Source organism: Heliangelus exortis, chromosome 2 (assembly GCF_036169615.1).
Source record: "Heliangelus exortis chromosome 2, bHelExo1.hap1, whole genome shotgun sequence".
Taxonomy (NCBI): domain Eukaryota; kingdom Metazoa; phylum Chordata; class Aves; order Apodiformes; family Trochilidae; genus Heliangelus; species Heliangelus exortis.
The window spans coordinates 932,892-948,905 of record NC_092423.1 but is presented as its reverse complement, the minus strand read 5'-3'; the positions used below and the strand labels follow the sequence as shown (position 1 = coordinate 948,905).

Sequence of the window (16,014 nt, the reverse complement as noted above, 5' to 3'; positions counted from 1 at the left end):
GTATGTTTCTCATTTATTCTGCTCTACAGAATCTTGTGTTTTCAAGCTCTGACCAAGTCTTCTACACTTACACCTATCTATGTACCTGAATATTTACCAGAAAGGCAGCAAGAGAACTACCTGAAAACAGTCACTGAGCTCCTGGGAGAAGCAGCACCAAGCCCCACAGAGCAGCCAGCAGGTTAATTAGCACTCATTCATTTGACAAAGGAGGCAACACAGAAACACCACCTGGTGCTGCACTCTCCCTCACTGCCATTTATTCAGCAGGGATGTTCTAATTCCAGGGCTTCAGCTTAATTCAGGTTTAGATCTGAAACAATCCCAGCCAGTGCCATTCCTGCAGACTCTCTGAGCAGAGGCACTGGCTTTGGGGACCAGGGCTCATAAAAAAAGCACCCAGAGTGCTGCATTCCTGTAGGCACTATCAGCAGGTTGAAGGGATGAATTTCTAAATATCTGATCCTTATGGGGCAGGATGCATCAGACCTAAAAGTACAAAATCACACCCATAACCAAGAGCTAGGCCAGCCTCCTTGCAGAGTTTTATCAACCAGCTCTGTAGAGGCTGCTCCCATGGACACACACACTGACCCTACCACCTACTTTGCTCACACACTGTTTCAGAATGTATGAACCTATAAGAATGTCCCTAAGTGTCAGAACTATCTTTTCAAAACCAGTGTATTGAGCCAAGCCTACCTTCTCAGCCTGCTGCCCTTCTGTCTCAGTTTCCATTTTTTCTTCTTCAGCTCCATCTGAGGAAACAAATAAAGTGTTTGGAATTGCCAGAGGGTCACTTCACCATACTCAACATTTGTGTCAAGGTTAACTAAAATTTTCTTTTCTACACTGACAGTAGTATAAAGAATGCCAGACCACTAAATTCCTGATGACTAAAAAGTACTTTTAGTCTAAAAACCAAGTTTGCTTGCAATTTTAACTCTTTCTTTTCAGCCCAACAAGCAACACATTATCTGTGCTCTGCCCCATCCAGTTTGCACACACAGAAAGAACCCAGCAGAGACATCAGGTTTAGCTATGTGAGGGCAGCTCAAGCACAGCTCTGCAGTATTCAAGCCATACAGTAATCCCCATTGGGAAGTTGCAGTATTATAAAGTGTTTTTCCCAATACAGCCAATTTGATGCTGTAGATGGTCCTCTGTTCCCTGCTTAACCTCAATTATGATGCTGCTGAACTTGTAATTCCTCCTTAGCTCAAGATCCCCTGAGCTACTTTGGATGAAAGGTCTATCCAGAGGCATTGTCATGCACTGCAGGTCTCCTCGAGATACAAATCCCATTTTGCAGGTGGTGTAAATATCAGAATTCTCCCAAGCCAACTTAAAAACAATGATTCAACACCAGAGTAACACTAAGTAGCCAAAATTTTGTTAAAGCATTGACTCTGTTCTTAAAAAACTAAGGATCTCTTCTTATTTCTGGCCCAACACCCACCAGTTCAAGGCAGTGAGCAGTTTGATGGTGAAATGGTTTGATGGGAAATCTCATTTTCCACCCTGTGTACCTCCTGCTCCTCATGAACTGCCTGGTTCTCCAGTCCTCCCTGGTTCCTTGTGCTCTTCCTCCAAACACATTTGTCCCAAAACCACTCTAAAACTGCACCCAAGCCCTCAGAAATACATTCAAACCTATGTTTCAATCTGAACTGAACATGAAAATTAAAGAAAGTGGCCAAAAGGTGTAATGCTATGGCAGATGTTCTTGGACAGTGCTCTCAACTCAGACCTCCCACCATCATTCATCCTCTTCCTCCTCAAGCTGTAATCCCAAAATCATATTGGTTCAAAGACCTTTAAGATCATCAAGTCCAACCATTAATTTAGCACTGAGAGGTCCAGTCCACCACTGGCTCATCCCTGGCAGTGTTGAAGGTTGGATGGGGCTTGGAGCCCCCTGGGCTGGGGGAGAGGTCCCTGACCATGCAGGGGGTTGGGACTGGATGAGTTTTAAGGTCCCTTTCAACCCAACCCATTCCATGATTCTAAACCATGTTCCCCTAATAATACCCACACTTGTGGGTTTGTACTCAAGAATGGATCAATGAAATGGCCCAAGTTAAACCTCAACACCTTCTGCACCTTCTCACTGAGAACAGAGCTGTACTGCAGCTCCTCAAGAGCCCTGCAGCTTCCTAAGAGGTGTTAAACAAGAAGGAATCACATCTGAGCACAAGAGTTGGTTGTTGGGTTGATATAAAGCAAGGAAATAACAATTTACCAGCTGAAAGCTCTGAGTTTCCTTTGCATCCAAACCACCAACCAAGCAAGCAAGGAACAGAGCTGAGGCCGAGTGAAGTCCCCTCCTGACTCAGGTCACAGGCCAGCCTGCTCAGCTGGCTTTTTAACCCCCAGCTTTTTAGAAACCAAATTCCCCAAGGTGCTCTGAGAAACCAGAGCTGGAGCTGCACCACCAGTGCCAGCAGTGATGGAGATGATGGCACTGAGTGAGCTCCGGGTCCTGCTGAGAGATGCTGCAGGTTGGGCAGGGCTCTCCATAAAACCACCAGTGGGGTTCTTTGGGCAGTAACAATTCCCTGGACTTCTCCAGGAGGTGGAGCCTCACACCATGCCCTGAATCTTCAGAGGAATGACAGGAGACAACTCCTGACTCCAAGCCAAGGCTTCTGTACTGGAGTCATGAAGTAATTCCTTACGGAAAAGGAGCAGCAAGCCAAGCACAATGTGAGGAGAGACCTCCATGGGGAGCAGCAGGAGGCCCCTGCACCTCCACAGCCTTTGGTTGGGAATTGATCATCAGAGACCTCCACCCAGTGTCCACCCAAAGAAATCTTCCTCTGCTCAGAGGTCAGAACAGATGAGCAAAGCTGGGCAGCTGGCAGGTTCCCTCCCCACCATGAAGTGTGGGGTCAGACAGCACCTCTTAAACCTCCACAGCTGGACCCCAAAAACCAACAAAAAACCTGACCTTGACCACAGGCACCTCCAGAGTGCCCTTCCAGGTGCGAAAACCCCTGAGTTTCAACACACAACAACATATTTCCTCTTATTGCCCATTTGTTTGTTTTTCTGGCTGACCAGACAGAGCTCTTCAGCTGGTACCTCCCATCCAGTCTGCTTGGCATTCCAACAGCTTTTACAGGAAGAGCTCTGCCAAAACAGAGCCCTTGTGTTACAGATTGCTTCTTGAGCAGCACCTGAGCTGGCCCCATCCCATCTGAGTTTCAGCAGAAGCCCAGGTAACAGCCTCACTGCTCTACAGACCCAACATGAAACCCATGGTATCAGGTTTGACAACTGAATCTGAGCCCCTGCTTAAAAGAGACTCAGCTGAAAGCAAAAGTACAAGACAGGAATTACCTTTATCCTGCCCAAACCAGGACACAAGAGCACCAGCAGCAAGTTGCTAAGGCAGAGGGATGGGATGCCATCCAGAGGGACCTGGACAAGCTGGTGAGGTGGGCACAGATGAACCTCGTGAGGATCAACATGAGCAAGTGCAGGGTCCTGCACCTGGGCTGGAACAATCCACACCATCAGGACAGGATGGGGGATGAGGTTTTAGAAAGCAGCCCTGAAGAAAAGGAGTTGGAGGATGCTGGACATGAGCCAACCGTGGGTGCTTGCAGCCCAGGAGGCAAATCCCATCCTGAGCTGCACCAGAAGAACCAGGGCCAGGAGATGGAGAGGGGGGATTCTGAGAGACCTCACCTGGAGTGCTGCACCAAGCTCTGGAGCTTTCGGTACAGGAAGGACATGGAACTGATGGAGAGGGTCCAGAGGAGGGCAACAGGAATGCTCAGGGGTCTGGAACACCTCTCCTATAAAAACAGGCTGAGGGAGCTGGGGTTGTGCAGCCTGGAGAAGAGAAAGCTCCAGGGAAACCTCATAGTGACCTCCCAGTATCTGAAGGGGCTACAGGAAGGCTGAGAGGGGCTGTGTGCAAGGGCCTGGAGGGATGGGATGAGGAATAGAGAATTAGAGCAGATTTAGATTGGATGTTAAAAACAAGTCCTTTCCCAGGAGGGCAGTGGATCCATGGCCCAGGCTGCCCAGGGAGGGGGTTGAGGCCTCATCCCTGGAGATGTTCAAGGTTGAGGAGGCTCTGAGCACCCTGATCTGGGTGAAGGTGTCCCTGATACTGCAGGGCTGGGACTGGGGGACCTTGGGAGGTCCCTTCCAGCCCAAATTACTCTATAATTCTGTGTGACCACGTGCTGGATGCACACACCTCAGGACAAGTGTATGTTTTAACAGCAATTTCCATCTTCTGGTGCTTAGTATCCATTTCTTGGGGCTAAAACCTGGTTCATTAAGCTACTCCTTTATAGAACACTTATTTAAAATGTTCCTTCTAAGGCTGGCAGGACTCTGAGGTAAGAGAATAACAACAAACCTATTCATGGAGAACCATGATGGTATCTCAACTCTTCTTGCTGATGTTTAGCATATGGATTATTTAGAAGGTCACAAAATCCTGCTCTATTTACAGCACCCAGCTCTTCTGCAAGACGGGACAACATCAGCTCAACCTCCTACTCCTTGTCTAGGACCTCAGATCTCCAGACCCAAAAACCTCAGCACAATTTCATGCACACCTTTAAAGAAGGAGCTTGCTGGACCATGGACTCCAAGAGATGCTGCCACCCCAACCTGAAACTGCTGGTGCAAAGCCCTGATCCATCCCTAAGCTTCTGAAATCCTTAGCTGGTATTGGGTGCTCATTTTCTGTAATCCTCGTTTTACTGGCAATTCCCGTCTGCTACGCTGAAAAAAACCCAAGAGGTGTTCAAAGTCTTTTGCTTCTCATAGCAACAATTCTGTAGGGAAGTTTTTTTTAGAAGTCCCTTCCATACGTAAGAAAAACACACTCAGATGTCTCACTGAAGGATAATGGTTTTCCTCTTGGCTTATTTCAAGATGATAAACCTACTTATCTGCAGTATCTGCCACCGTAATTTAATTTATGGAGGCTGGGGACATACCTCCTCAGAAGTTTTATCTCAGTGTTAGGATTTAGTGACCTAATAATGTCACTGGGCAAATGGAGATTAGATTTTGTCAGACAGCTATTTCCAGCCTAAAAGCAGAGCTCCAAATTGGGCTGAAAAGTGTCATCCCTCCTCAGGAATGAAAGGGAGAGCTTAACAAAACAAGCTTTATTTTCTCCTTTGGTAACAAAAAAAGAAAGAGAAAGATAAAGTGCCCAACACTCCAAGTGTGGTTGGGTTGGCAGAATGAAAGCTCATGAGCTGCAAGCAGGCAAACACCACACAGGAATACAAACATTTCCACTCTGGGGTGACATAAACCAAATCCTAAGACCTTCCAAGATTCCTAGAATACAGAGTAATTGAAAGAAAAAAAGTTATTTGTCCTAAACAGCCCAAAACTTACCCAGAGGGAGAAGTGGAGCAATTCTGAAGATCTGCTTCCAACAAAACTCCCAGTCAGAGTGAAGCAGGGCAGAAAAGCTCTGGACTGTGGATGATTTTAGAGTAAAAACGAGGAGGTTTCTGTCTCTTAAAAGCTAACAGCTTGATAATCTGTTCTCTCTTCTGGAAGATGAGAACCTGGAACTCAAATTCTCCAGGCTAGAATCAGGCTGAGCACAGACTCAAGGCTCAGCACCCCATAGGAGCACTGAGCACCTTGCCCACCCCATCTCTGGAAGGCTCCTCATCCAAAGGAGCTCCCACAGGAAACTGCAGCTTCATGTTTATGCTCCAAGGAAGGGGAAAAAATTCTCCAGAAGGTTCTTTCCACACAACTGCACATGATCTGCTCAGGAAGGCAAACTTCACAGGTGACAATGCTCCTTGCTAGATCCTGAACCACACTGGCAGGAAAACTGTAAGGCAATAACCATGTGAGCTGCCTCCAAGAACACCATGAAATAAAGTCCTGTAAGGGACAAACTGTCCTTCTCTACTTCAAAAGTCAGTTTGGTTTCATGTCTTTTAGCTAAGACTGAACTGCCTTTCCACTCTGAATTCCCTTTTGTTCTCAGATGACAATGCATTTCAAGGATTCCCCATGGGAAGGTAAAGCTTTTCACAAAATCTGTGTCCAGCAACACCTGAGTTGAAGACAGCAGCACAGGATGGCTTTGTGCAGGTTTGCAATGTTCTACCTGGCAAGCATTAGCACAGATCCTAATGCTTGGTATTAATTCTCTGCAATACTGTGGCAAATTTTGGTAAATATTAATTTTTTTATTTAGTAGGATCATTAAAATGTTTGGCTTGGAAAGAACCTTTAAAGCTGATCCAGTGCCCCCCCTGCCATGGTCAGGGACCCCTCCCCCAGCCCAGGGGGCTCCAAGCCCCATCCAACCTTCAACACTGCCAGGGATGGGGCAGCCACAGCTTCTCTGGATGAATCTGTAGCCCAGGGTAAGAGCTCAGCAACTGCTGCACAGGAAGTCCCAAGGCAAACAGGAGACCCCAGAAAGACAAACTCCTTCCTGCCCACCCTTCAGAGAAAGTTTTCTCGAAGAATAAAGGGCATAGAACACCTCACAGTAAGGAAAACTGCCCTTGGACTCTCCCTTGTGCCATTGACACTTTCCAACCCCAGTGTTCTTTTCTGTTCCAGCTGGACACATCTGGCTACCAAGAAAGTCAGAAGGTACCTACATGTGACAGTAAGATTCTCACAAACACCCTGATTTCACTCAGGTTTTCTAGGCCTGGCTGTAATAATAAATATTATTTTCAAGTCAGGATGACAACTTGAGGCAGGTTGGAGTCAATGGGTTTTGAAAACTGTTTTTTTTGTGTTAGGGACAAAGCCCTTATCTGCAGTGACACCTCTGCAGCTCCCAGTGGCAGAAGCTGCTCTGTGCTTGGGGAGGTGGAGGGGATCCTTCTGCCAGACCACGTGCACCAGGAGAAAGAGATCACCACCCATTTGGTAGTTTGGAATGAAATAAGTTTACCTGGGCTGAAGCAGGCTTGTGCTTCTAAATTATAAGCTACTCTAAGTACCTCAAAACAATTAGAGTCCTGTAAATAATAATCTCTAATTGAAATATGAAAGGATCAAGAAAAAAAAAAACCCAAACCCTTTCTGAGCTCCTAATGTGATGATGAGAGAAACAACTCCTGCCCTTCAGCTGGCTACAAACCCACCCATAGTGATTCTCCTCTATGACCTAATGAGGTTAATGAAATACATAATAGAGAATGCAACCAGGAATTGATTGGTTGCAGATCCATGACCCTGTTACAAAAGGGAAAGACTTCCCTGTAATGACAAAGACCCTGTAATCCCTTTTGCACTGCACCAATGATGCTCCTAAAACCTCTTTAGCAGGCTTGGTATTATACCTCACAGGCTGTGGGAAATCAAATTAATGCTGTTTCTTAAATCAGCAAGAGGCAGATGGTTGTGAGACACTACAGAACATCTTTCAAAAGGGAGAAACTACTTGCAGAGCAAGCAACATCATCCTTTCGTGCCTCTCTTCAAGTCTGAAGCAGCAGATTTCTTCTGTCTCTGTGGCAGCTTGTTCTGGTTTTACCCCCAAGAACAGAGAGCTCTGGTCTGTAGGACATGAAGAGCTTCTAACTGATCTCTGATGAAGCCCAGGGACTTTACACAGAAGTTAAATTGACTTTAGGTCACCAGGTACAAGGATAAGATACTTCCACAGTAAGAATTTACTGCATTTCCAGCAAACAGGACACTTGCAGCATAAGCAAATCTGTGACCTCCACTGGCACAAGAACAATAAGCAAAACTCCACATACAAATGCACAGAGTCCCCAGCACAAGCTTCAGCTCAGCAAATACTTTAAAGATGCCCTCAAGACATCCTCATCTCCTTTGTTTTCACTAAGGCAACACACACAACCCACCCAAAGTCAGGTTTCAGGATTAATATTTAATTGAGAGGAAACACACTGCTGCTGCAGAACAGTCCTGGCTCTGAATGTGATAATTAGCTTGTTACCTAAACCAAAATTTACATTTTCCACAGTAAGCCAGGGCTCTACAGCCACTGGGGCTTTCTCTCTTCCTGCTGGTAGCCACAGAGCTGGCCAACCAAGTGGGGCTTCCATGGAGAGGGGCTGGGAGGTCACAGGTGGGTGCTGTGCACGAGTCCATCATGAGAGGATTGAGGGGCTCAAACCTGCAGCAGCAGCTCACAGGCACCTGGATACATGCAGAGGGAATGAAGTGCTCCAAGTCTGCTCATTTTAGCAACACCTGCATCATTTTTCAGAGTTCAAGCACACCCTGGAGACCACAGGAGAAATCTTCCTGCCAAAAATAAAGTATCATAGAATTCCAGGATGGTTTGGGTTGGAAGGGACCTTAAATCCCCCCCAGTGCCCCCCCTGCCATGGTCAGGGACCCCTCCCCCAGCCCAGGGGGCTCCAAGCCCCATCCAACCTTCAACACTGCCAGGGATGGGGCAGCCACAGCTTCCTTGGGCAACCTGGGCACCCAGGGGCTCAGCACCCTCAAATTCAACAATTCCTTCCCCATCTCCAACCTCAATCTCCCCTTTCTCTCCAAGTTTTAACCCATTTCCCTTCTCCTCTCCCTACCCCCCCGTGTCCAAAGCCCTCCCCCAGCTTTCTTGGAGCCCCTTCAGATATTGGAAGGTTGCTCTGAGCTCCCCTGGGAGCCTCCTCTTCTCCAGGCTGAACAACCCCAATCCCTCAGCCTGGCTTCCCAGGGAGCTGCTCAGCCCTCTGAGCATTTCAGTGGCTCTGCTCTGGACACCTTCCAGGAGCTCTGTGTCCTTCTGCTCTTGGGGACTCCAGACCTGGGCACAGCCCTGCAGGGGGGCTCAGCAGAGCAGAGGTGGGAATCCCCTCCCTCAACCACGAATCCCCTCCCTCAACCACTGTCTGTGTAAAGTAAAATAACTTCTGTGTCCATAGACTTGTGGGTAGTTTTCTAGTGTGTGTGTTTGAGAATGATAGAAAATCATCCACATGACTTTGAATTTCATCATCCATTTAGGTGGTTTGGGGTTGTAGCAGAGCCATCCCCTCAGCACAGATGAGCTATGGCTTGAAGCACCCCTACACTTGTGTCAGCAGAAATACTTCCAGTGACACATATCCTACAGTAAGACCTAAACCACCCAAGTGTCTGTCTCCATCACAGGCCCCCAGAGCCCTCCTCCTGCCTCCTTCAGCACAGACACAAGCACTCAGTGCAGTTACTCACTCCTGCAAAGCCATCAAGAAAATGCAGGTACTCAGTGAAGACTGAACTGAACCTACTGAGTAGCAGAGGCCCAGGGAATATTTCCCTCCTCTGGAGCTTAATCACCAGCCTGAAGAGCCCGGGTCCCTTCTTTCCTCTCAAGCAGTTTGTACTACAAGGGATGCAGAGCCCCTCCACCTCCTTCTGGTGCTCTGTAACACACCAGCTGGAAAAGCAAGAGGCAGTTTCTGCCATGTCAAGCACAGCATCTGAACCACTGCAGCCTCCTCTCAGCTCTGCTGAAGCCCTAGGAGATCAATTCAATAGGAACCATCATCAGCTTTCAGAAAAACTGAAAACTTAAAAGAGGATATTCTTGGAAATTGACTTAAACTCCTGCAATCTACTCAGGTTGTATTTTCCCATTTGCAGACAGTTCACCAATATTAAGGTTTTTGTAATTACTGTGGAGCTATGATATAATTTGATGCCTAAAATATAACAACTGAGGAACTTCAATTCTAGCACAGAACCTTAAGGAGATATTTTTAGTTCTCTACAGTGACATTTAAACATAAAACTTTGGGTCTAGCCATGCAAACACAGCTCCCTTGCAGCAGCTGCACACCACAACACTCTACTTGCACCTATTAACCAAACCTGTGCAAGTGCAAGCCATGGGTTCCCCCATGCCCTCCAGTGCAAAGCTGTTTTGGAGGTGGAAGGCACCACAGATTGCTGAGTGACCCAGTTCACTCTTGCTGAGCAGCTCCCCCAGGGAGAACCATCTGCTCTTGTCCTAATTTATTCCATTAGTCACAGCCCACTACAAATCGCATTAACTGCACCAGGACAGTGTTAGTGACAGAACTCACCACACAGCTCATTCAGAAATAATCATGTTATGGTCATCTGCTCTCCAGCTCCCCACATTTTATGGCAAGCACTTAAAACAAACACCTCTGTTGGCAACTTGGGTGCCAACTGTCCCAGAGAAAGGGTTAAGTGATGGACTAGAGATACCCCAGTGATGCAGCAGTGGTCAGGTTCCAGGGTCCTGCTGCAGGATGAAGAATTAAGACCCAAACCAGTTTATGTTACACCAAGGACACAGCACACTACAGCCTGCACTTGGAGCACTGTGGAAAAGGGAAACAAAGCCTGAGTAAGAAAACTTGAACTTAATCTGAGCTTCTTCTCAAATAACTACCAAATTAAACACAGTCCCAGATGGAAAAACATCTCGATTTTGTAGCAGACCTGCAAATAAACCCCAAAGCCTTGCCCTTTCAACAGAGCTTTGGTGCCAGCTGTCAGCTGTGCACAACGGGGCCCTGCAGCACAGGAGAAGCAGAGATTCCAGAGACTGGTGTTCCCAGACATCCCCCCAGTTCCCAAAGCCCTGAGCTGCCTCACATCAAGTTCATCCCGCTGAGCACAGAACTGAAAAATGTGACAAGAGGATTGAGTCATCTGTTCACTTCTTTTCTATGTAAAAAAAAAAAAATCTTCCTCAGCTAAGTAGTACTTTAAAATCTTACTTAAATGCCAGGGCTTACAATGGACATTAAGTACCATAAATTGCATCTTCACTTGTAAGAGTAGCAGCTGGCAACTGAACAGCTAAGGAGAACCCACAGGTCCCTTATGATCCCATCACTGACACCTTGCTCATGTCTCTGGATGGGGTGACAGGAGGTCACCTATGAGATGCACACACTCAGCCCAAATCAAGCCCTCCAGTCACTCTGGATTACTCTCTGTTCAGTGTTACCCAGAGCTATACATGCCTTTAAATATCCAGTCACTGCATGCACTAAAATTATTTGTGATGAGCTGAACCAAAGAGCAGCCAACGATGCTGGAGATAAAAATAAAGATCTAGAGACAAGCTGGCAGATCTGAGCCAAACTCAAGAGGTAAAAGTCTTTGAGAAAATCAGTAGGTACATCCCAAACTATGTGTCTACCCATTTTGCTGCTGAAGGAGAGCCAAAACAGTGAACCAGAAAGGGTTACAACAAAGTGGTTTGTCTGGTAGGGAGTCCACAAGAAATGCTTTCACTCTCCATAGTAATGAATGAAAAATTTGCACCTCTCAGAGCTTCAGATACCAGACCTAATGCCAGAGTATCTGCTGAATCTACAGAAAAGAGCTCAAGTGACACCAAGCTCTAAAGCAAGAGCTTGGCAGTGTGGCAGTGCAACAACCAGAGCTGGGAACTGTGGCATTACCAAGCCCCAGCCCACCCTTTAATACAAAGTTCCTCTTCTGCCACCACCACACTAGCAACGTACTCCCAGTACAAGACTTAGGTTACAACTGGTAACCAAGCAGTGTGGTACAACATTACAGACTCAGCTGCAGCACAGAGAGACAATAAAACTTGGTTTGCTTTATTTTAACTGAAATGCAGTGTCCTCTAATTACTGTAATACCCATGGAACTGGCATGAAATATTCTGCACTGGTATTTTTGCCCATTCAGCTCAACACATCCCAAGCAGCAACATTTCCATTTAGTCAGAGAAAAATTTCTAAGCCTAAAGCTTGTCTGAAGTTCATTAATTCAGTGTTAAGAGTTCATAATCCTGCAGCAAGCCCAAGTAGAATCACCTGTCACACTCTCCTTACCTGTGATTCCCACCTGATACTGAAGGTGAACTTAAAGTTCATTGTGAACTCAAAAGAAAATGCCCAAGAAACCTCCTCTGAAGAAACTTCTGCATTTTTATGGATAACCTACCAATTTTCTCGGGCTCATCTGGACCTGTTCCAGCAATGCAGCTGCTCTCCAGTCCATATGTTGGATCCACCTTCCCAGAGGCTCTTGCTGCTTCCTGCACTTTCTTCACATGAGCTTCAACGAGCTCCAGTGGGACCTCTTCTCTGACTCGAGAGAACTCCTCTGTTAACAGTCACACAGAAAATGTTACACTGTGAGGGATTTATGGCAAATAAAAAAGTTGTAATTTCCTCTGATCACTGTGTAGGTAAAGCTCATGACAAAACAAACTGTCAGCTAGCTTAAGTTTCTTCTTTTCACATGAGGCAGCTAATTCTCACATGCAGTAGGGAAGTGCCTTTTCCCAATTATGTAAAATTGTCTTCTACATGGAAAAAAACAGGGAATCATTGAATTGTTTTGGTTGGAAAAGACCTTTGAGATCATGGAGTCCAACCCTTCCTCCACCACTGCCCCATGTCCCTCAACCCCACATCCCCAGGGGTTTCTCTGAAACCCCTCCAGGGATGATGGGGACTCCAGCCCTGCCCTGGGCAGCCTGGGCCAGGCCCTGACAACCCTTTCCAGGGAGAAATTCTTCCCCAGCTCCAACCTAAACCTCCCCTTCCTCTTGTTCTATTGCTTGTGACTTGGATAAGGAAAAAAATGAAAGCAACTCTTCCACTGAGTTTCTAAGAGGACACAGAGAAGTGTGGCACCCAACTTCCCACAGAGGAACAGGGAAGCACTGTGCCATCCCATCCTGGGAGATTCCAAGCCCTTTAGGGCTCTTCTAACTTGCCTGTAAATTGGCTGTTTTGGTACCAAAAGAGGTACCCCCTTAATTTGTTTCCACAGCTTCTTACCCACCCTGCAGATACTCCAGGGAAGTGGATTTGGGAGCAGATTAACAGAACATTGGTGTAGAAACAAGCTGAGAAAAAAAATACTGGGGCAAACCCCTACCCAAGGCAGACCCCTACCCAAGGCAGACCCCTACCCAAGGCAGAGCCCTACCCAAGGCAGAGCCCTACCCAAGGCAGAGCCCTACCCAAGGCAGACCCCTACCCAAGGCAGACCCCTACCCAAGGCAGACCCCTACCCAAGGCAGACCCCTACCCAAAGCAAACCCTACCCAAAGCAAACCCTACCCAAAGCAAACCCTACCCAAAGCAAACCCTACCCAAAGCAAACCCCTACCCAAGGCAGACCCCTACCCAAGGCAGACCCCTACCCAAAGCAGACCCCTACCCAAAGCAAACCCTACCCAAGGCAGACCCCTACCCAAGGCAGACCCCTACCCAAGACAAACCCTACCCAAGACAAACCCCTACCCAAGACAAACCCCTACCCAAGGCAGACCCCTACCCAAGACAAACCCCTACCCAAGACAAACCCTACCCAAGGCAGCCTTTGCTGCAGCTGATGCCACCCTGGGATCCACCACTGATGCCAGAAAAGCGACGGTGCTCATGACAGGGTTGCCAGACTGGCTGAAGGGCACAGGTTGGTAAGCCAGGGGGCCCAGGGATGCATCTGAGTTCTCCAAGTAGGGGTCTTCAATCGGGAGCCTCAGAAAATGCAGAATGCACTCGTCCTGGGTACGGCTCCCAACGTGCTCAGAGACTTTGTTCCAATCATCTTTGTACATCTCCAGAGCCTGCAAAAGATCAAAAACCTTGTAGATACATTGGCTGCTCTGGGAGGGGGGAAAAAGTAAGTAAATTATGCAAGAAGATTTTTGGTGATAGAATAATAAATTGGGATCAGACAGCTGTTTAAAATAGCATTTTTTTCTGGTGGCAAAATTATTCTGTATAACAAATATGAACGTCTCACTGGGACATCAGTTAAATTTCAACCACAGGGATCATCACAGGAGTTTTATGCAGCTACTTTTAAAAAAATTGCCAGAACACTTGGGATTTGCTTACAATATTTGCATAGTGTTTCCCCATTATGCTTTCACATGAAAAGCTTTACAGAGAAAGAAGTTTGCTCATCCTACCAATTCTTCTAATTCCCATACTCCTCCCTTTGAGGGCACTCTTGAGTTCTTTCACTTAGGTCTTAGCACTCCAAGCTCTTTGGGGCAGAAGCAGGATTTATTTCACACGTACACATTACCTGTGATGGTCAAGTCCAGTTTTTAGATCCAACAGATGTTAAATGAAAGAGAACCAAACTAATATATTTCAGGGCAAAAGAGGAAAACACATTCTATGGCATGAAGCCAGGAGGGTTCAGCTCTCCAGCAACTGTTAACTTGTCTGATATTTGTTAAGCATTCAGGTTAACGAATCATGATTATGTAAATAAGCCATCTGGCAAAGCAAGAACTTCCATATTCAATCAACTATTTTGTACTTCAGACTTCCAGTTGCTTCTACAGTTACTTAAGAGAAGTCTCAACAAAATAATTTAATGACCATGAGCTACTGAAGCCAGGGAGTAGAACTACAGAACTATTTAGGCTGGAAAAGACCTTTAAGATCATCAAGACTAACAGACTCTCCATTGTTTTTTTTGAAAACTAACAAACTACTACCATAAAACCCCAAAGTAGCAGCCTAAAAGAACATTATCCCTTATCAAGCTTTTTTCCCCTGAAAACTCTTTTAGCTCCTGCAGCATTTGGACAGCACACAATAAGATCTGTAGTAGCCTGAATTGTTAACTTCCACATTACTGAGATGATTAATGGTCCAGTCACCCAGAAAAAGAGCAAGCAGCTTGACTTCTTGGCCAGATATGTTAAATTGAAAAATGAGAATGGGATGGACAATTCAAAGGCACAACAGAAGCCTTCTGAAAACAGTCACACTGGAGGCCTGAGCAAGGGGGTGGTTAACACCTTCCTCATCATCTGAGTGAGCTGCAGACCCTTTTTTCATTTCTGGCAGATTTGGCCAAGAATCCAAGCTGCTGTTTTCCATCCACTGCACTTACCTACCACAACCTAACTGCTGTCTGCCCTGCTTCACAGCAAGCAGGAAGGGGTTTTAGTGATGACTGTGGGGAGGGGAAGAACAGAGTTTGAAGGGGGTATTATCAGACTGCCTGGAGGAGCCCTGAGGTCCCTTCTGAGCTGCTGGACACCAGGAGGCTGCCTTGGACCTCAAGATGTCCTGCCTTGGACATCTGCAGGTGTAAAATATTTCAGGAGACACAGAAATCCTCCTCCTCCCTAACTGCCCGTGACAACTGAGTTATCCTGCAGAAGCAGAATGTCCACTTAAGCCTGAATGTTAAGAAGAAATGTAGTTAATGGCTTTTCAGTACTTGAAACCTTTCCCACAAGACTGAGAACTACCAGAAGTCAACCTTTGGGGCAACCCACCAAGTCTGACTTCACTTTCCAACCTTTCACAGCAGAATTCAGAGCTGGACTGTGGCTGCCATGAGGAGGACCCATCCACCCCAAGGAGTACACCCCAGTACACAAAGTTCATATGCTGGATGTTCCTACAGGGTTTGTAGTGACAAGCAGGAAACAGAAACTGGGCCAGCAGACTCATGTGCTGAGCTCCCTGATCTGGGAAGTGGTATGGCCACAGAACAAGTTATTTTATATATATATATGTATATAGAAAAAAAGATAGATAGATAAATATGATGGCTGGGCATTCAGAAGATACTGGCCTGGAGGACTACACTTAAACCAGTCTTTGTCATCAATACTAAAACTTTTTTTTTTTTTTAAATCCAGGTATTCCTGAGCATGCTGATTTCTTCCCAGCAGTTCTGGGGAAAAAGTTTTTTTAGTATTTTTGCAACTCAAATATAAGTTCTGAGAATTCTTCAAAGACAACAAAATCTACCTGCACAGGACTCTTTGGCATATCATGGATGTTAAAGTACAGCTGGGGAAAAAAAAAACCAAGCAGTCTGAAAAGACTTTCACATTTTGAAAGATGTGGAAGTGGACTAAGTAAGAGGACAGGTGATGTAAACCCAAGTGTTAGAGATACAACAGGCACTGAAAAAAAGAAATCAGAAATCTCTTCTCCCTAGTAACAAGCAACAGGACAGGAGGAAGTGGTCCCATGTTGTGCCAGGGTAAGTTTAGGATGGGTATTACAAGAAACTTCTTCACTGAATGGGTTATTAAACCCCAGGCTGGCCCAGGCTGCCCAGGGA

At 46.3% G+C, this 16,014-nt stretch overlaps 1 protein-coding gene across 1 annotated transcript in view; it reads right to left on the bottom strand.

The window, feature by feature from the left end:
* Positions 1-16,014, bottom strand: part of SMARCC1 (SWI/SNF related BAF chromatin remodeling complex subunit C1) — a 92,074-nt gene that overhangs the window by 29,649 nt on the left and 46,411 nt on the right. Inside the window, exons 20-22 of the mRNA XM_071734484.1 lie at positions 13,276-13,534; positions 11,896-12,057; positions 703-758 (exon numbers count right to left, since the gene is read on the bottom strand). Of these exons, the coding sequence (XP_071590585.1) occupies positions 703-758; positions 11,896-12,057; positions 13,276-13,534 (477 nt within the window). The remainder of the gene's footprint in view (positions 1-702; positions 759-11,895; positions 12,058-13,275; positions 13,535-16,014) is intronic.